Below are 22,706 nucleotides of genomic sequence, written 5' to 3' on the forward strand. Positions count from 1 at the left end.
CATTTGAATCATTGCTGTCTCAACATTCGCATGAATTCTGTCATCGGTTTGTATCAATGCGGAATCAAAGCCATAAGATCCCTAAATTATTCACTGCAAGAATAAACTACGCTTTGTTTTCATTCAATTCGCCTTTACTTTGAAACCTGTGTCACCACTTAGTGAAGGCTAGCATATTATGTCTGATAACTACGTTCTTCAACTGGTACGTGTATTTTTCGAGAAATTCTGCGATCTTCATATAAGACCGGCAACTTATCTTTAGCTGAAAAGCCCATATAAATCTTCTTCGCGTCCTTAGAAGGATTCTAACCCGAGTCTTTTCAAATACAGGGAACACGTCGCGTTACAATTCCAACTAGGTTACTTAGGTGCTCAAGTTTATGGCAGGCGATACAACAGAATTGCACAGCCTAAGTGAAGTTCACTGACTGATAACAGCGCATATAAAATCACTATTAGATGCTGCAACTGCAAGATGTATGTGTGGATAATTTTGCTCACATAAAACTTGGAATTATGTTAGGTTGGGTTGTTCGGAATTACAGTCGAAACAATGGGGCCATCAGGGCGGTATGTGATGTCAGTTAATTGCGTTCTGTTTTCTGGGAGATTTGCCTGTTTAGCTGGATGAAAGTTCAGAGCTTTCGGGAAGGAAAACTCTGTTACCTCTGTATGAGACTGGCTAACTGGAATCATGTTGACCTAACCTTACCAATTAAGGCCAAATAATGTAATCACCTTTCACTGGGAGAACAAAGTGAAGATTTATGACGCATAACAGAAGAATGTACTAATGTGTGAACAAAAAGTAGCGTCAACTATTCTTTGTTAGACAGAAAGAGAAAGAGAGAGAGAAAGAAAGAAAGATTACCTATATTTACAACAGTCTCTCTCTCTCTCTGTTCCTTTGAGCTAATGTTTGAACTAAGCTGATGTGATCTAGTCTGGGTATCGTATGCAATTTTTTCTCCAATTCGCTTATTTTTTCCATTTGCAATTTTAATGAATAAAAAAAACGATTGGAATTAATAATTTTCTAATGCCATAATTCGTTTTATAATTACACATCACAATGGCGTTTTTATTTTTATTTAATACAGAGCTGTATTTGTGTACGAGTAATTACGGTATAAGGTTATGTCAGCTGTATAGCTGATGACAAATTTTTCAAGGATACACATTTTCATATGGAGAAGTAGTAGACTTATACGAGGTGCAACAATTAAATTTCCAGAATGGCTTCGTACTATAGTGCATAGGATGAGTTAGGCAAAATCATGTGACTGTGCATGTTTGGACATGTCTGTGCTACTACCTCGAGTTATATTAAAGCAATCAAGCCAGTAGTTGACAAGCTGTGGCAGAGTTCACGTGCTTGTTGCTTACGAAAAAAAAAAAAATGAAAGAAAGTACTGAGCGACCACAAACTCATCGAACATTAGTTCAGTCCGAAAGACTGATTAAAATGTCAGAAGAATTAATTTTAGACAGAGAGACAGCGAGGGAGATTTCAAAGGACGATTCGGGAACTATCTTTGCAGAAAAATTCCTGCAAAGATAGTTCCACGAATTTTGAGCGAAGATCTAAAGCAGCAGAGGCTTGATATGTGATCTTTCTTCAAAATTGGCTGTTTTGATAGTTACTACTGGTTAGGAAACAGGACTCGAAAACAAAACACCAAAGCATGCAATGGAAAACATCATCTTCACTAAGATCGAAACGCATGCGAATGTCACGATCGCAAATCAAGACAATGCCGTTTGTTTTATTCGATCGTAGGGAATGAATTCACTTCGAATTCATTAAACAAGGACAAACAATGAACTAAAACTGAAATTTAGAAGTGCTGACAACGTTACGTGAAACTATTCGTAAAAACATATCTGAACTTTGGATCATCCATCATGACAATGATTCTGCGCATGATGCAATAGCTTTCCGCAAGTTTCGGGCTAAAATATTGGACCATCCTCCTTATTCACTAGACTTAGTCCCTTGCAATTTTGGGTGTTAGCAACTCGATTTTGGCGAGCTCGATACTGATATATTATAATTCGTATACGTAAGATAATTAGTATAACAGTATATTAATAATTCTAAGGCATTTAATTAATAATAATAATAATAATAAATTCACAGAATTTCAGAGTTAAGATGTTAACAGCTTATTTTTATTTATTTTTTCAGAGGTTGTGGGGGAAGGGCTGTTTTCATTTACAGCCGAAGCAGCTAAGCCGATGAGGCTAATCTACTGTCTGTCAATTGAATGTGTTATGCTTTTCAGGAATGAACCCCCAGTTTCCGAGAAGTTGTCGACTAAATCATCTTCATTTGTAAAGCTTCATAAAAGGTTCTTCGCGTTCCACGCGAGATTCAAATCCCGGACTTTCCAACCATAGGCATCGCTGCAACCGACGGAGTAATTTTATTAATTTTATTATTTTTTTTCAGGAAAAGTCTGACTGGAAGATTTAAATTTAAGTAACCTGGATACAGAACAGCCTTGCGAGCAAAACAGGGCAATTTTTCTAATTTAATAATTTAATTCGTAATTTATTATTTAATATGTATCCGATGATACAAGAATATCAATAAATGACAGGCTGCACATTTACCAATTGCAGAAGCTTTTCTGACGTTGCTAAAACAAACAATGCTCAGTATTTTGCTAACGTAATTTTGACGTTTGTGATAGATATATAATTAATATGTATTGGCTACGTTTTTGTGAAACAAAGAAAAAAGTGTCATCATCCTGAAAAAATTTCTATTTGCACTACCTCTGTAATACAAACAGAAATTGTATTCCTTTCAATGAAGAACATAGATCGAGTCCATGTGGAGATTTATTATATATATATATATATACGAGGGTGGTCTGAAAAGTTCTCGGCCTCGACCATAAACAGCAATATTATCGGCAAGATTTTTTTTTTCTAATTTGGTACATTGGTCATAAGCGTTCATGGGAAATTACAAATCATTCTATCAAGTAGTTTGTTTTATACAGCTGTCTGAAACAAAAGTGTTATCTCTTGAAATGGATAAAATTGAGTATCGTGCGGTTATAAAATTCTTTGTAAAAGAAGGTTTAACGCCAAAAGAAATTCGTTCGAAGTTCATAAAGTTTATGGGCACTCTTCTCCTTCGTTTTCAACACTTAAGAAATGGGCTGCCGAGTTTAAATGTGGCCGTACCAGACTTGAAGATGATCCACGTGAAGGACGTCCAAAAAGTATAACAACACCAGAAATCATTGATCAAGTGCACGATATGGTATTGGATGACCGGCGAGTCAAAGTGCGTGAAATTGCTGAGACTATAGGCATTTCAAAAGAACGTGTAGGATATATTTTGCATGAAGAATTGCAAATGAAAAAGCTTTGAGCAAGATGGGTGCCGCGCTTGCTCGCATTAAAATCTCTCAACAGTGCTTGGGATGTTTTAACAAGAATAAAACTGGTTTTGTGTGTCGATTTATTACTATAGATTAGACTTGGATTCACCATTACATACCATAATCCAAACAGCAGTCAAAACAGTAGACAGAAACCGGTTGTTCAGCGCCAAAGAAGACAAAGTTGGTCCATCAGCAGGAAAGGTCATGGTATCGGTATTCCGGGATGCTAAAGACATTTTGTTTATTAATTATCTTGAAAATGGTAAAACAATATCCGGGTAATATTATTCCGATCTTTTAACCTAGATTAGACGAAAAAATTCGTAAGTTTGAAGAAGCAAAAAAATCATCTTTCATCAGGAGAATGCACGTGCTCACAAATGTGTTTTGGCAATGAGAAAATTAAGGGATCTTCACTATGAATTGTTGGAACATCCACCCTATTCCCCAGATTTGGCTCCCTCTGACTTCTATCTCTTCCCAAAACTAAAACTCTTCCTCGCTGGTCAGCGTTTTTCTTCGAATCAAGAGCTGATTGCAGCTGTAGAGGGGTATTTTGCAGATCTTACTGAGAACCACTACTGGGACTGGATAATGGCGCTGGGTAATCGCAGGAATAAATGTATTAGTCGTAAGGGAGATTATGTTCAAAAATAAACATAATGTTGAAATCATAAATTCGTTTCTTCATTGTTAGGCCGAGAACTTTTCAGACCACCCTCGTATATATAAATATGGGTACTTGCATAAACTGATTTAGAGTTTAGAAAAATACCTTTTTTTTTTGTTATTAAGATCAATACTTTTTATTTTTATAACTGACAACTTCAACGTTTCAACAACATAGCGCAGCAACTGTCTGCGTAAACTTATTATTTCAAGTGCAAAAACTGGGCGTCTTCCTCGGGAAATAAAATAAAATAACCGCATACATATACAACGTACACCACTAGTAAGTAGTATAGCTTCAATAATCCGGTTTCAACAACCATTCGATGAGTGAATTCGCATGAGTTATTTTCTCTCGCACATAATGTTGCATTATTCACTTATTCGTGATACTCTCCTTAGATAATGGCCTGAAAAAAATCCCACTGATCTGAATGGATGTAAAGACAAAAAAACAAACAAACAAACAAAAAAAGTTATCAGATGACAACCAGATGGAATGCATATGCTATCTGATCACGTCAATGAACTGCGCCTTTGAATGCGCAGTTGATTTACACATCGAACTACTACTCTTAATGGTACCGGAAAGTTGCTTTTAATGCCGCTCCAATTTTTCTGGATGTGCATCATACAAACATCAAGAGCTGAAATTGAAACAATGTGTGTATATATATATATATATATATATATATATATATATATATATATATATATATATATATATATATATATATATATATATATATATATATATGAATGCCATCATGAGTGAGTGTTTCTTGTGAAATGGAATTTTTTTTTTTTTTAATCTGTTCATTCGGGGAGATTTATTGAAACTATTTAATAATTCTTGATAGAGTTTATTTGTGTCTGATATTAATATTGTTATCTGCGTTTTAGTGATGCTATTAATCATCTCTTCAGATTTGGATGGTGGATTATGGCACATAATACCGCATTTACTTTATCTGGACTTTCTGTAGATAACCAAGCTTCAGGTTTTATGGGGACATTCAGAACGGCGTATTATCTAAAAGGTCCAATTGTTTTAGTTTTTTTTTTCCACCGTGGGTCTAAATCGATTTGTATATTACAATTGCAATTTCAGGTATACAGCTACGCTGCTCAGTTTTTTTTTTTTTTTTTTTCAGTTTATAAGTTGGTCACTGCCAGTGACCAAAGCCGATCCAACACCAAGCCAAAATGCATTTGAAGAACGATGTATATATATCCGGAAACCCTGATATACAGACCAAACATGGAACTTTTTCAAGCCACTTCAGGCCTCCAATAAGCGGGAAAGTGATCTCACACACACACACACACACTGGGCAATAAAATTCATCTTCCACCTAAAGACACACAATTATTCATGCCTTTAGCTGGAGATTGAAATCGGCAGCCTATTGCTTGGAGAGAGAGAGAGAGAGAGAGAGAGAGAGAGAGTAAGGATACACTAACCATTCAGCCAACCATGCCGGCATTGAACTTGAATATTAACTGTCTGTGGTTGTGCTACGGATTTATTTGATGCCGTGTTATTGAATCTCTATTATGTGCGCCTGTATTCCAATTATTTCATACTGAAGATGCTTGTGAAACATGGACGAAAACTGTATGAATTAAATCATTATTTTACATAAGTTACCTGTGTTAATTAAATTTCTATTACGTAAAAGATACCTACAGGACATTCCCTGTACGTAATATCCAGATGCATATTAGCATGGAAACTTAAGTTTTTTTTGGACATATCTGCAGAATGGATAACGGTAAAAAAAGATCAAGACCTTGATGCTTGGTATAATAGACGATTATATACAGAAGACGACGGTCGAGAAGAGAGTGAGTAGATGATGTGAAAGAGTGGTGTGGGAAGAGTTTGCAGGATTTGAATCACCTCGCAATGGACAGAGAGAGATGGTAAAGAATGGTGAAACAAGCATCAGACACCAACGGGTATTGGACCCATGCACCGATGATGATGATATTAGAATGGAGAAAAAAGTATATAAATATTAAAATTATTTATACTTATAGCTCTATGGTGATGATCATTTTCCGACGTGCCTCAAAAGACACGTTGCCTGGTTGGCTGAGCAAATTTGCATTCAATAATTATTTTATACGAAAATAATTATTGAATGCGAATTTGTGAGCATATTGAAACAGTATCGACTCATATTACTGTGTTTTTGACAATAAATGCGCGCAGCAACATTCTACGGGGGAAAAGAGAGTCCTTTAAAAAAATATGAAACACGCGCAAAACGTTTGCGCGTGTTTCGTATTTTTATTTAAATCAAATATCTGCGTTACTGATGGACGAAAAGATTGCTATAATCTATAGAGATAATTACTAAATTGTAAATACAGAAATAACTTTTCACCTAAAAATTCAAATATAAAACTTTAAAAAAGTATTTATAATTAATAAGAATAGGGGGGGAAAGTAATATCGTTAATAAAGATGAGTTTAATATCTTAAAAGAGACAACACTAGAAAGTTATCTTATGTCTACTGCGTAGCGACTTGAAATATAAATAAATTGGGAAATGCTAGTCAAAGCAATTTAACTTTATTAGTTCTATCAAACGAACACCAAAAGATAGTGCGTCCTTCAAACATTTCTAACTGGGAAGTTAGAATCGATTGCAGCATGATTTTTTTTAAGTTATAGTTTTTCTCGCAGTATAACTTTTTTTTTTAAATATTTATTTAAGTACAAGTAATTTCGCGAGATAACCGTATCATATCAACAGACATAAATGATATCACTAAGTTACATACTTGCAACAACAACATTCAAAATATCAGTATTACTTACATTGTTTTTGATCCGAAATTACAGCTTCCGTAAGCAGTTTCGTTAGGATAAATAACAATATTATAGCCGCTCCGGCCATTCCACTGGACCGGCAATGAATCTGATGACAGCAACGATACCTGTATCCTTTACGACCCAAAACGGTTACGTATGAGAATCTTGGTTTATTAAAAGAAAATATGGTCTATCTGCAGAAGTAACCACTGAACTTTCTCACGACCTAATGTCGAGCGATAGCCTACGCACTCATGCAGACTTTGCCCCAACACAATTTAAAACTATGAAATTATAGCATCGTTCTGACTGCTTCGTTGTATGTCATGCTACTTTTGGCCGATCACGGAAAAGTCAACCACAAACACTTGCTCCGAAAGCTACGCTTGCCAGCGAACTTAAATTGCTCGCCAAAAATTCTGTTGTTTTATTACAGCAGCTAAGATTAGATGTTGCTTTTCGTGATATAAGAAAAGTGCGCCCTCTATCGGCCATTATCGGAAACGAGCGATAAAGATCAGTTCAGTTTTTTTTTTTTTTTTTGCTTGTATATACATATACGAAATATGATGTCCTCAAACCCAGCAGCAAATATTTTGTTCACAGTAAAAGTTATCAAAATTTAGTTAATATATATTATTGTAGATTCGAGAATCATTTCAGTTATTCTCTTATATATGTAAGTCGCTTTATTTATTTCTACTTGGTTAAAATATGCGCTATGATATGTATAACAAGACAGACTTGCTACACTTAAGATGAAACATATTTTTTGGTATTTCTAATACCAAGAAATATGTTTCATCTGGCTTGGTGTTATATTATATGGCTTGATGTTATATATGTTATATATAGCTTGGTGGGCAGTGGTTGGCGTGTCCGCTTTGCAATCAACAAATATTGTGGATTCGAATCCAGCTAAGATTATGGAAGTTTGGGGAACATCTATGACCTTAGTTGAATTAGTCCGCCATGGTATTAATCAGTGGCGGCTTCGTGGCTTGAAATCTTAAGGGTGCTGCAACTTTCGAAATATACATACTGTAAATACAGTGTATACGTGTTTGGGGGGGGGGAAATCAGCTGACCCCTTTTAATTCGCCTGTTTGGATAAAATATCAAAATTATGGTAAAAATTTAAAAAAATTAAACATGAAAAAATATTGTTTATTATCGATAAAATTATACAGTTTGGTATAATTCAAAATTACTTAAAAATAAAATATATTCTTCTTGTTGTGTTTCATGAAAAATTATCGTTTATTTTTAACTGTCTACTACTGGCGCAAACTGCATATAAACAACAGTGGAACTGTGCGACGGACAGTCCCACATTACGCTAACAGCTCTCATCTCACTATGACGTGCATATGCTTGCGCGCGTAGCAATATGACACTCTGGTAAATACGGTGCTGCTAGCGTCCTTCGCCCTCCTAAGTGCTACAAGATGAATTTTTATTATTTTTTATACAAAATAAGAGAATTGTATAGGACTGTTGATGATAAAATTAAATATTACAAGTAAATATAAATAAATTAATAACTATATTGATATATCGAGAAAAATTGGGGATGCTGCAGTTCCGCAGTGCCTATGCACGAGTCGCCCCTGGTACTAATACAAAAATAACATGGGCTAACAGCCTTTCCTGTATGGATTCGCATAATAAATAAATGTAGCTATCTTCTGTGCAACTGATTTGAAAATGAAAACTGATCCTCCTCCCCAAATCATATGCCATAAGGCACGAAGGGGACAAGTAAGTAATCTAATGGTTTTATCATTCGTCATTTTATGAATACAGAAATTAAGTCATAATTTCTTCATAACTTTTTTATTATTTTATTTTTTGATCTGGAAACTAACACATTTTTAAAAATTATCGAAAATACTGTGTCTTTTTAAAACTTAAATTTTAAAATTTTATCATTAAATGTGCTTTGGTGTACAGTACTTGTTGCACTTGTTGTCCGGTTGGGTTTGATCTGTTTCGCGCAGAAAACCCAGAGTATCCAGAAAGGAGATTCTGTGGGGTGTGGCGAATGGATGAATACAGTATTGTTGAATGTGATGATTGCACAGATAGTGACTGAGTTCAAGATATCGTTAAAGATATTGAGATAGTTAGTATACCTTGTCCTTCAACCCTATGCGATGAGTGCTTCATCCAAACAGCAGGATTCGAAATTAAATGAATAAATAAAAATCCACTGATGCCTTTGATTTCCTCATAGGGAGTAGGCGAGGCCGTTTTTGCCATATCCGATATCTTTTGGAGATCGAGGGGTGAAGTTCAATCTCCACATAATAATAATAATAATAATAATAATAATAATAATAATAATAATAATAATAATAATAATAATAATAATAATAATCAATAAGTCTAAATAAAAAAATAATAATAAAACAGCTAACGCCTTTTATTTCCTTATAGAAAGTACGCGAGGCCATTTTAGCCCTGTCCAACTTTTGGTGACTGAGGGGGAAGTTCATTCTCCACCTGTAGCCAATCAGAGATAGCTGGCCCAAGAGATATGTTTCAAAAATTTTCAGAGAGTTCATCTATTCTCCATAAGTTTCGAATATTCATTAAAAATGCGTCATAGTTTTATGGCTTTAAAACAATCTGCTTAGAGTTCAGTATAGTAAAATACAAGTATCAACTGTAAACACACAGTTGAAACTGAATTTGCGTGGAAAATTATATGCAGATGTAAATATGAATTCAACTTCCTACTAATAGCTTCCTACTAATAATTTTTGAGTTTTTTTTGCGATACAGCTGTATGCAAGCAACAGACAATCAGGGGCGAATGCTGGTCTTGAAATTCACGCTTGCTCTTGTTAATTCAGGGAGTGAGAGGTGTGATTGAAGTCTGATTAGCGGAATAATGACTTACTGATCATTTAAAACTATATAATTAGAAATTTATGTACATTTAATCATACAAATACAACATTTATTTTACAAATGATATTCTGTGTTTTTCAATTTAGCTACTTGAATACAAATTCTACCCTATGGTTCTTCTTTATGAACTGGTACCATAATATCGTCATAAAAAGTTGGTTATAACTTAATTTTCCCAAGCGCACTTCTAAACACGCACACTTCTAAAGGCTGATTGAAGCTCACTGGCTAGAGCAATGTTGACTGCGTATGGCCTGTGTTTAAGCAACGGAGTGAGACGATGTGAAATGGCTATGCGCGCGCATGAAATCACAGCGTTGCAGCAAGGACCTGAAAGCACTTACGACTGAGCAAGCCAAGGTAGCTTTGACTAGACGAGCAAGCATCGGCCTTCGATTCACAACGTAAAGCTCAATTATTGCCGCGCAAGCTTAAGACGTCTTCTGTCTACAAAAATAAAAGCCTAAATGGAATGCTTATAAATGCATGCATTTATTAACAAATAAATATTACTTCTTTCTCAATTAATGAGTTTGCACAGCAAGCATGGAGAATTCGCCCCTGCAGCCAATTAATCAATAAATGAGTGTTTATTCTTGTTGCTATTACACAGCATATTCACAGACTCCACGGACTCATCGAGGGAAAATACTTCATATAAACATCCATACTTGTCCGTCCACTACATGGTAACATACTGGTCAGATATCTTTTTATATGGTAGGTCAAAGGGAAAGAAAAAAAAAAAAGAAAACTGCTATCCTGAACTTTAGCTGAAAAAGCATTGTAAAGATGATTCATATCCTAGACAAGATTTGAATTTAAGTCTTTTACCATCCAAGGGCGTTCTCGCTACCGACTGCGCTACTACGGCTGTGAACAAATATGAAAAAATGAAGAATGATCGAATTAATCCGTTTCGTTCGTAGGGTTCATATCCCAGTAGAAGGGGTTCCACTAGTGACAAAATGCTTCCGGTGGGCGTGGCTTCTTGACGTCATTGTGAGTGACGTCATGAGTTTGGAATGTGTTGGAATTTCCCTGTGGGCATATGTGTCAATGGCTTCAGTTCTTCTGTTATGGTTCACGTATGGCATTATGGGTGATGATAGAGATAAGGATTCGTGTTGTGATTGGTAGACACTTCTGACAAGATCAAGATCAAGATAAGATAAGGAATCGTGACGTGATTGGTTGATGACGTCATTGTGTGCGTGGCTTCATGGTTGTAGAATGTTTGGAATTTCCCTGTGGGCATATGTGTCACTGGCTTCAGTTGTTGTGTTTTGGTTCGCGTATGGGATTATGGGTGATGGTAGAGATAAGGATTCGTGTTGTGATTGGTGGTGCAATTCTGACAAGATGAAGATCAAGATAAGATAAGGAATGGTGACGTGGGTGTGTGTTGTTATGAGATGTAGATAAGTGATGTCATTTGTTAGTTGTAAATAAGTGACGTTATTGTTTTGAATGGAAAGGATGATATTAGTGGATAAGAAATCGTCTCGTGATTGGTGGACACTTCTGACAAGATCAAGATCAAGATAAGATAAGGAATCGTGACGTGTTTGTTATGAGATGTAGATAAGTGACGTCATTTGTTAGTTGTAAATAAGTGACGTTATTGTTTTGAATGGAAAGGGAAATATATTAGTGTATAAGTAATCGTGTTGTCATTGGTGGACACTTCTGACAAGATCAAGATAAGATAAGGAATCGTGATGTGAAAGTTTGTTGATATAGAGTTTGGAATTTCGCTGGGGCCCTCGTCTGTCGGGGACATCACGTGGTGTGATGGGTGATATTTAGAGATAAGAATCGTGACGTTATGTCTTTGTATGGTATTTTGGTTTAGCTATGGAATTGTGGGCTATGTTTTGAGATAAGATATCTTTGAATTTTCCCAGGGTGACACACATCTGTCATTGTCGTCTGTGGGAATTCTTAGAGTATGTCGTAATGGAGGGTGTGATTAGATTTTTCTGAATAATTAATTATATACTGGTGTCACTCAAACATACGGGTTTTTTTTATTTTTTATTTTTATATAGATGGTTGTACTAATTTTCCAATACATTTGGGGTATTTGTTTCCTGTTAAAGGGTGGGAATTCTTAGAGTAAGTCGTGATGGCGGCAGTCTTTCGAGCTTTTCTGAATAATTAATTATATACTGATGTCACTCAAACACACATACTTTTTTTTTCCATACCTCATCTATATTTTCTTCTATATACATATTCTAATCAAGTTCATATTTTATTCGTAATTCATCCGAATATTTTGATTTGTCTAAAATTAAGATCTTAAAATTCAATAAATAAATAAATAAATAAACAAATCGTGTGTGTATTCACGGTTATTTCAAAAGTGTTCTTACTTAAACATACATAAAACATCAAAGACACTGTTTGTTCTTTTAAGTTTACATATTTATTTCACAGATATTATTTACAATGCAATATGCAGAAATATGAATTTGCATATATCACCAATGCAAATGGTGTTTTTCTTGGCGTAACATTTCTTTGATGAGGCAAGTTTGATTGCCTGATTTTGATACCACTTCCCAAATGATTATGGAAATTTCTGAGGTCACTAATATTAGCAGTACTGCTATAAAAGCAAGTAACTGCAACTTTTGCGATGTTTCTTGATTTTCACCTGCAAAGAAAAAAAAATCATTGATAGTAATGGAAAAGTTAGCAGATTAATATAATCCTAATACAGTAGTTAGTTTTGGAAGTATCAATGCTTTACAGAAACATACAAATTTATTACATGAAATCGTGAAAAGTTGGTTATCAACACAACCTACCTATGTGAGACATAAACCCATTAGAAGAAAGTTTAAACGCAATCAAATCAAAGTCCCGACACTTTTACACACTTTTCAATGTGATTTGGCAGATATGTCATCCCTTGCAAAAGAGAATGGGGGTGTGTGTTTCCTTCTTGTATGCGTTGATTGTTTTTCCCGATTTGCGTGGGTTCGAACACTGAAGAAGAAATCAACAGACGATGTTGTTAATGCTTTCGAGTCTATTTTTAAAGAGGAAGTGCCATGTTACATAAACACTGATCAAGGAGAAGAGTTTTGCAACAAAAAAGTTCGTACAATGTATAAAAACCATAATATTCATTTCTACACGACCATGAGTGAAATGAAAGCACCCATTGCAGAAAGATTTATCTAAACATTGAAAACAAAGATCTACAAATGGATGACGTATACTAAAAGTAAAAGTTATGCGAAAGTTTTGCCGACCCTTGTACATACTTATAATCTCACACCACACCGCACTATCGGTATGGCTCCTTCGCAAGTTAACCTTCACAACGAGGATCGTGTTTGGAAATATTTGTACGGAACCCAAGAGGAGACTACCAAACCAAAATTTCAAGTAGGTGATAGTGTGGTTTTAAGTGATGATACCCACAAATTTAGAAAAGGGTATTGGGGTAACTGGACACGAGAATTGTTCACTATTGCTCAGGTTATTAATAGAAACCCTGTAGTATATAGAGTTCGCAGTCGGGACGGAGAGATAGTAGAGGGAACTTTCTATGAACCTCAACTGCAAAAGGCTAATATATCCAATGAACTTCCGGAAGACGTGTATCTAATCGAACAAGTACTTAAGCAGCGCAAACAGAAAGAAAAGCTTCAGTATTTTGTTAAGTGGCTCGGTTATCCCTCATCGTGTAATTCTTGGGTTCGTAGCGAAGATGTTTTACTTAACCCTTCCCAGTAATGCCAGTATGAAAATGTTTCCCACAAACACGCAAACGAAATTTCAAGTGGAATTACCACACGAGATCAGACTTAAAGGTAAATGGGAAGTTGCTCTTGCCGAAATTCATCTTCCGGGAGAATTTAAAAATCCCCGAGACTCTTTACAGTTTTCTCATTTAGCTTTCCAAGTATTTCCAGGACAAACGAACGTGTTAGTTCAGATTTATAAAGATGCAACACGCGAACCCCACTCATATTTAGTTTTAGACTTTAGACAGGAAACACCTGATATTTTACGCTTGAGGTCACGGATTTTGCCAGGAGAAGAACCCAATACAGTATTTATCCCTGAATGGCTGATAGACTCAAACGCTATGAATATCTCATCAAGTACTTATCTCATTCCTCTCCCAAACAAGCAAATGATGCTTTGAAACATTGCACCTCCAGCCAAATCACCACACTCTGTGAAATATGCAAAAATGTTTTATGTGGAAATATTCCACTAAAACATAATCAGAAGTCACGCCTACGAAGGAAAAAAAAAATTATAAGAGCACTAAGTAACAAATCGCCTCCCTTCATAACCAGAAGAAAACTGGTTTTACAGCACGAAGGAGCACTGTTCCCATTATTGGGCAGTATCATTGTTCCTTTATTGACTTCACTTATTAGAAAATGAATATGTTTAAAAAGTTTACACTTCTCCAATCACCAGAGGAGCGTGAACTATACACACTCGATGACGAAATGAGTGCCATTTTAAAAATAAGAATTAAACATGCAGATGAAAAAGTAAAAGCATATTTAAATGTTCTGCAAAAGTATTTAGGGTTGAAAAACCAATTGGCTCACACAGAAGGAGAGCAACAGGAACATAGAATACCACGTCCAGAACCTTTACTGAACAAACCAAATACCCAGAACCATTCCCATCAACCATCAACGTCAACCAGTCCCAGTGAAGAAAATGTTTCCACTCCAATCCCTCCCCGCAAGAGATCTCGAAGAAGGAGTACCAAATTCATCTCTCTATCTCCCCGAAAGCTGCGTGGGAATAAGAAACTGGTTTGGAAAAAATGGTAAGTGAGAAAACAATTTTTTTTTTAATTATTTTTTTATTTTCAGTAAATGATCTGTAACAGCATTAGTTACTACAATATCATTTAGCCACAAATCCTTAGAATAACATTTGCTAATAAAATTTTGCATAGAAAGACCACGACATCTCAATATTAAAAAATACACACAATGCAAACCACACGCGACAGATTCCTTAGCTTGTACAGCTACAGAATTATAATACCATTTATTACTATTAATATTCAGAAAGTTAACAATATCGTTTTCGGGTGGACGACCGAAGCTATCGAAAAAATCACCGTGTTTGTCTTTAATATAGATAGCTTGCCAATGTTGTCCTGGCAACCAGGTCGGATCTGTGTTCACGACGAACATCGACTGTTGTTTTCTGATCGGATATTGTGGCAATTCATCACGAGCACAAACTTTTAAACCCACTTTTCTCGTGGTGGGTTCTAACTCTAGTATGCTTACTAATTGTTCAGTGTTCATAGTCCAGTAACACAGAACGATCCTTTGTTACGGATAACGTACACTCAAATTCTGCACAAAGAACCACTGTGATGTTTTCAGGAAGTGGTTGAGAAAATTTAACTTCGAGTCGCACACTTCCTCTTCTTAACAGGCTGACATGGGGGGCAACGGCATTTTGATCTGGCGATAAGTCAAATCCATAGAGAACGTTTCCCTTTACGTATTCTTCATAAGAAATGGCATTACCACAGTCTCTGTTCCATTTACCTAGTGATGTGAACAGTGACATGTAACATCTGCTGTAATGCCTTTCTTTGAAGTTCGGAGTCAAAGGTTGTGAGGGATACTGAATACCGTCAGCTGTCACTACAAGAAAATTCAGATTGAAATGATGAAAATTAAATGGATTTCTGTTGAAATTGCCATTAAATCCATCACTAGCGACCAGTCCAATAATTAATCTAGATGGTATTTCACCTAGATACAGATTGTCTCGTGTGGCATCTGACATACCCTTGGGAATTGAAAAATAAGACACTTGCACACGATTGATGGGGTATATCATGTTTGACTTGTCTAACACAGACAGGTGAGCCAGTTGAATCTTTGAATTTATTTTGACTTTGCAGACAAAAAGTGTAGCCTCTTTAATTTGCACTTTAGCCTTAGAATCAGCATTTGCAGTCAGTAAACAAAATTCGGGAGAACTGCGAACCATACGAACACGAACAGTAACGTTATTGATCGAGTACCGGTCTTGATGCATGATGTCAGCGTGTATTCGCCCAAGCATCTCGACACTTTTCGATTGGTTAATTCGAGCTTGTCGTCTACGCATCCCACATTCACTTTTGGTAAACATATCACTAACATTAGCCACATTATCTTTAACAAATAGTTCATTTGTCAGTTGACTGTTTTTAGAATCTCTGTCATAATTTAGTAGGTTTTCAATATAAGCCCTGTAAGGATACGTGTCTGATGCCACATTCACTAGTTTATCTTGGAGAAAAACGTCAATTTGACTGAAGAGGGAATGGAAAAAATTATTCACAACACCAACTGAAGAATCTTCGATAGGTTTATTATCATTGTCAGTGATGCGCACACGAACACGTAGGTATGAGTTTCCCAAATCCAAGTATTCTTCAGATGTACCTGGTATGCAAAATTCCACTGGACCTCCACTGTCAGTACTGGATATTGGTTGGTAGGTAACATAAGAACTTCTTTCCACACACATGTTGACACGAGGGTGGGAAAAAAGATCTAACTCTGACATCATATCCTCAGCAAAAGATGTCATCTCACTTGCGTTTTTTAGTATTCGTTTTCTTCTTCTTGCTTCCTTGACCTCTCTGAAGTAATCGACTCTGAGCCTTTTCAGCAATGGTTTTCCCAGGTTCTGATGCTCTGTTTATAAAGGCTCGATGTACAGGTACCCCTTCCAATACATCTCCTATCATATGCTGACCGGCTTTTAAGGCTTGACGACCGACAAATTGAGCTGCAGGTTTTAAAAGTGGACTAAGAAAGGAGAAGGCACTTCTGAAAATGCTACCTAATCCATACCCACGCTGTATTGGGGGGCCCGTAAATATTTGAGCCCCACCTGCCTGCAATGTGTAATATCTGAGATAATCAGTCATCCTTCACTTGTCGGAACTGTAATTTAACTATTGACTTGCCACCACGAAAGTGGAACAACTCGCCGCTGTCAGAACGAATTTCAATGCTAATTGATTGAAATGTTTGTTTTCGTAACGGATAATAATCAGGTTGAGCAAAAACGAAGGAACACTTGGTGCTGCACTGAACAACTCGTAACAATGGTGCACATGTATCACCAACTATCTGTTCTTGTATTAAATTAGAATAAACAAAATATGCGGCTACACCCCTCTTTATATCAACTGGATATTTCCCAGTGATTGTACCTTTCAGTTTAACACCAATCTGATTAAAACCCAGTAGAAGCCCCAAACCTGCGGCCTCCTTGGGAAACAAAAGTTTGTAATCTTTTGGGACTGTCAGAGAAATAGTGTTGTTTGGATTCTTTTTTCCAGTAATCACAGAACTCACATCAAACACTGCTTGAAGAAGTTCAGAAGGTGAATTGTAACTGCCATGGGGAATCTTGTACACTTTGTAAAATCCTTCTTTAGACCTTTCGAAAACTTTATTTCCTGTGATACTGTTGTTGTCGATATTGTTGACTCCTCCTCCAATTGCACGTATCATATGAAACTCATCGTAACCGGAATCTATGTTATTAAATTCTCCCGGAAGATGAATTTCGGCAAGAGCAACTTCCCATTTACCTTTAAGTCTGATCTCGTGTGGTAATTCCACTTGAAATTTCGTTTGCGTGTTTGTAGGAAACATTTTCATACTGGCATTACTGGGAAGGGTTAAGTAAAACATCTTCGCTACGAACCCAAGAATTATACGATGAGGGATAACCGAGCCACTTAACAAAATACTGAAGCTTTCCTTTCTGTTTGCGCTGCTTAAGTACTTGTTCGATTAGATAATACACGTCTTCCGGAAGTTCATTGGATATATTAGCCTTTTGCAGTTGAGGTTCATAGAAAGTTCTCTCTACTATCTCTCCGTCCCGACTGCGAACTCTATATACTACAGGGTTTCTATTAATAACCTGAGCAATAGTGAACAATTCTCGTGTCCAGTTACCCCAATACCCTTTTCTAAATTTGTGGGTATCATCACTTAAAACCACACTATCACCTACTTGAAATTTTGGTTTGGTAGTCTCCTCTTGGGTTCCGTACAAATATTTCCAAACACGATCTTCGTTGTGAAGGTTAACTTGCGAAGGAGCCATACCGATAGTGCGGTGTGGTGTGAGGTTATAAGTATGTACAAGGGTCGGCAAAACTTTCGCATAACTTTTACTTTTAGTATACGTCATCCATTTGCAGATCTTTGTTTTCAATGTTCTGAAAATCTTTCTGCAATGGGTGCTTTCATTTCACTCATGGTCGTGTAGAAATGAATATTATGGTTTTTAAACATTGTACGAACTTTTTTGTTGCAAAACTCTTTTCCTTGATCAGTGTTTATGTAACATGGCACTTCCTCTTTAAAAATAGACTCGAAAGCATTAACAACATCGTCTGCTGATTTCTTCTTCATTGTTCGAACCCACGCAAATCGAGAAAAACAATCAACGCATACAAGAAGGAAACACACACCCCCATTCTCTTTTGCAAGGGATGACATATCTGCCAAATCACATTGAAAAGTGTGTAAAAGTGTCGGGACTTTGATTTGATTGCGTTTAAACTTTCTTCTAATGGGTTTATGTCTCACATAGGTAGGTTGTGTTGATAACCAACTTTTCACGATTTCATGTAATAAATTTGTATGTTTCTGTAAAGCATTGATACTTCCAAAACTAACTACTGTATTAGGATTATATTAATCTGCTAACTTTTCCATTACTATCAATGATTTTTTTTTCTTTGCAGGTGAAAATCAAGAAACATCGCAAAAGTTGCAGTTACTTGCTTTTATAGCAGTACTGCTAATATTAGTGACCTCAGAAATTTCCATAATCATTTGGGAAGTGGTATCAAAATCAGGCAATCAAACTTGCCTCATCAAAGAAATGTTACGCCAAGAAAAACACCATTTGCATTGGTGATATATGCAAATTCATATTTCTGCATATTGCATTGTAAATAATATCTGTGAAATAAATATGTAAACTTAAAAGAACAAACAGTGTCTTTGATGTTTTATGTATGTTTAAGTAAGAACACTTTTGAAATAACCGTGAATACACACACGATTTGTTTATTTATTTATTTATTTATTGAATTTTAAGATCTTAATTTTAGACAAATCAAAATATTCGGATGAATTATGAATGAAATATGAACTTGATTAGAATATGTATATAGAAGAAAATACAGATGAGGTATGAAAAAAAAAAGTATGTGTGTTTGAGTGACATCAGTATATAATTAATTATTCAGAAAAGCTCGAAAGACTGCCGCCATCACGACTTACTCTAAGAAATTCCCACCCTTTAACAGGAAACAAATACCCCAAATGTATTGGAAAATTAGTACAACCATCTATATAAAAATAAAAATAAAAAAAACCGTATGTTTGAGTGACACCAGTATATAATTAATTATTCAGAAAAATCTAATCACACCCGCCATCACGACATACTCTAAGAATTCCCACAGACGACAATGACGGATGTGTGTCACCCTGGGAAAATTCAAAGATATCTTATCTCAAAACATAGCCCACAATTCCATAGCCAAACCAAAATACCACACAAAGACATAACGTCACGATTCTTATCTCTAAATATCACCCATCACACCACGTGATGTCCCCGACAGACGAGGGCCCCATCGAAACTCTATATCAACAAACTTTCACATCACGATTCCTTATCTTATCTTGATCTTGTCAGAAGTGTCCACCAATGACAACACGATTACTTATACACTAATATATTTCCCTTTCCATTCAAAACAATAACGTCACTTATTTACAACTAACAAATGACGTCACTTATCTACATCTCATATCAAACATTCACGTCACGATTCCTTATCTTATCTTGATCTTGATCTTGTCAGAAGTGTCCACCAATCACGACACGATTTCTTATCCACTAATATCATCCTTTCCATTCAAAACAATAACGTCACTTATTTACAACTAACAAATGACATCACTTATCTACATCTCAACCCACGTCACCATTCCTTATCTTATCTTGATCTTCATCTTGTCAGAATTGCACCACCAATCACAACACGAATCCTTATCTCTACCATCACCCATAATCCCATACGCGAACCAAAACACAACAACTGAAGCCAGTGACACATATGCCCACAAGAAATTCCAAACATTCCACAACCATGAAGCCACGCACACAATGACGTCATCAACCAATCACGTCACGATTCCTTATCTTATCTTGATCTTGATCTTGTCAGAAGTGTCCACCAATCACAACACGAATCCTTATCTCTATCATCACCCATAATGCCATACGCGAACCAAAACAGAAGAACTGAAGCCATTGACACATATGCCCACAGGGAAATTCCAACACATTCCAAACTCATGACGTCACTCACAATGACGTCAGGAAGCCACGCCCACCGGAAGCATTTTGTCATTAGTGAAACCCCTACTACTTATCCCAGAGGACAGCTCACACATGCACACGCACACGGCTGTTAATTATATCCGTTCTTAGTGCAATGTGATATTTCTCTGTTTTGTGAGGTTTTTCACCTCGCAAAACAGAAAAAAAATTTTATGGGTAAAAAATCCACCGCCCAGTAAAGACCGTTAACTCATTAAATAATAGCAAAAAAAAAAATAAATAAATAAAAATGCTGTTCATGCCTGGATTGAAAGTCATTTCATTTTTTTTTTTCAAAGAAGAACAAATCTCTCATCCAGGACGACTCGTGCATAGATGCTGCGGAACTGCAGCACCCCCAATTTTTCTCGTTATATAAATGTATTTATTCATTTATTTACATTTGCTTGTAATATTTAATTTTCTCATCAACAATCCTGTACAATTCTCTTATTTCGTATAAAAAATAATAAAAATCCATCTTGTAGCACTTAGGACGACGCTAGCAGCGCTGTGTTTACCACAGTGCCATATTTCTACTCGCGCAAGCATATACACGTCATAGTGAGATGCGAGCTATTAGCTTCTCGCAGTTCCACTGTTGTTTATATGCAATTTTCGCCCGTAGTAAAGTGTTCGATTATAAACAATATTTTTTCATGTTTAATTTTTTTTTAATTTTTATCATAATTTTTTTTTTTTTATCCAAACACGTATACACTGTACTTACAGTGTATATGTATATTTTGAAAGTTGCAGTATCCCTACGATTTCAAGCCACGAGTCGCCACTAGTCTCATCATTATGATACGTTATGCCGGCTAGGTTAGCGGATATGTTAACCACTCGACCGAGTGGTTAGCGTATCCGTTCTCCCCAAAAGGCTGCGGGTTCGAATCCCGCCGTGGGCATGGATGTCAGTGATTGCTGGTGAAAATGTAGTGGTAGTGATGGGCAGTAGATGGCGTTAGTGTAGATGATGGTAGTTTCTGTTGGTGATATTTAGAGTCTTAGTTGGTGGAGAGGGAGGGTTGTAGAGTAGGTGCCTTCCCTCGATGAGTCTTTCGACTCCCTGGAGGTGTCATATTATAATAATAATTATTATTATTTCGCCTGCATTTTTTAGGAGAATATATTAAGGATCACCATTTAATATTGCAAAGAAAAAAGAATCGGTAAGCAAACTCAGGTTTTAAAAATAGAAGTTTCTTCTTACGGGGTTAAAAAAAAAAAAAAAAAATAATAATAATAATGACTACTTGCAGTTCGCCCAAAATTAACTCTGGAAATGGCCAATAAAATAAAGGCAAAAAAAAAAAAGGGTGCTTATGTGATTTCCTTGTCAAAATATGCACTTATTGAGCTACTTTTTTTTTTTAAACGTTGATATCTGCTGAAATAAATGGATGTTCTTAGTTATCTCGTTTTATGGGAATGGGTGGGTCCGCACGGTACTCTCCGCCAAAAAACAATGAAATATGTATTACTGTGTTTTCGCACTAAAAGGATTGCCAGATAGTATTATATTTAACTACCCATGCAAGAAATTGCATTGACACATAAAGTGATTATGCAATAATGGGGGTACCCGCATTTTTTTTTTTTTTTTTTTTAAAATGTGGACTGCAGTATATATGCATGATCCGATTTACCGGTATGACCAATAACAATATTATATTAAAACATGAGCAAAACACGTATTATCCTGTTGTTAATTATCATTTTTAAAAAAATGCAGCTCTCCTATTGCTTTTGCCGTGATCCTTTTAAAATACTTTCACTTGCCTGAAAGAAGAGCGTACAAAATGCACTCCAGATCAATTAACACCGCATCCATGAGCGTCCGCAGAACAGGACAAACGGAGAACTCCCCCCCCCCCGGTGGAGCAAGTGCCCCGATCTACTTGCGAAAAAAAAAAAAAAAAATTAAATAATTAAATAAAAAGTTATTGATGTAATTATTTGTCTCCAAGCTTTGCTCCGCCTGGAAAATTTTCTGCGGGCGCCCATGATCGCATCTTTCATGTACAAGAGACCAGATTGTTTCATTTGATTTTTTTTTTTTTTTAACATTTGTCTTCATTTTCAGCGACATGCAGAACTAGTGCAATTTATTGCACTATTACTGACTATATATGGAACAAGCCGGCATTACTGGGGGAGTGGTTAGTGCATCCGCTTTCCATACAGGTTCTTCCTTAGATCTTGCTTAGCGCGAATGTTTCTAATTTCTTTCTCCTTCAAACGCTTCATACGTTCATCATACAAACAGATACCCATTCTCACAATATGGAGTGGATAGCTATGGGGAAAGTAAACCCAATCCTCTTGCAATGTGAGAGGCCTTCGTCCAGTAGTGGGGCAGAAACAGGCTGAATATCACCAATACGGAACAACAGCTGAATATAAAAAATACAGAAAATGGATAACCTGAGAGAGAACGAGAAGTGTACTA

At 36.1% G+C, this 22,706-nt stretch overlaps 1 protein-coding gene across 1 annotated transcript in view; it reads right to left on the minus strand.

The window, feature by feature from the left end:
* LOC150100575 (A disintegrin and metalloproteinase with thrombospondin motifs 6-like) overlaps window positions 1–7,252 on the minus strand; it is a 563,262-nt gene extending 556,010 nt beyond the window's left edge. Inside the window, exon 1 of the mRNA XM_090402125.1 lies at window positions 6,905–7,252. Coding sequence (XP_090258251.1) covers window positions 6,905–6,983 — 79 coding nt within the window. The 5' untranslated portion in view covers window positions 6,984–7,252. The remainder of the gene's footprint in view (window positions 1–6,904) is intronic.
* Window positions 7,253–22,706: the final 15,454 nt, after the last annotated feature.

This window comes from Typopeltis vanoorti, chromosome 12 (assembly GCF_054136105.1).
Source record: "Typopeltis vanoorti isolate ZY-2024b chromosome 12, IOZ_Tvanoo_1.0, whole genome shotgun sequence".
Classification (NCBI taxonomy): Eukaryota; Metazoa; Arthropoda; class Arachnida; order Uropygi; family Thelyphonidae; genus Typopeltis; species Typopeltis vanoorti.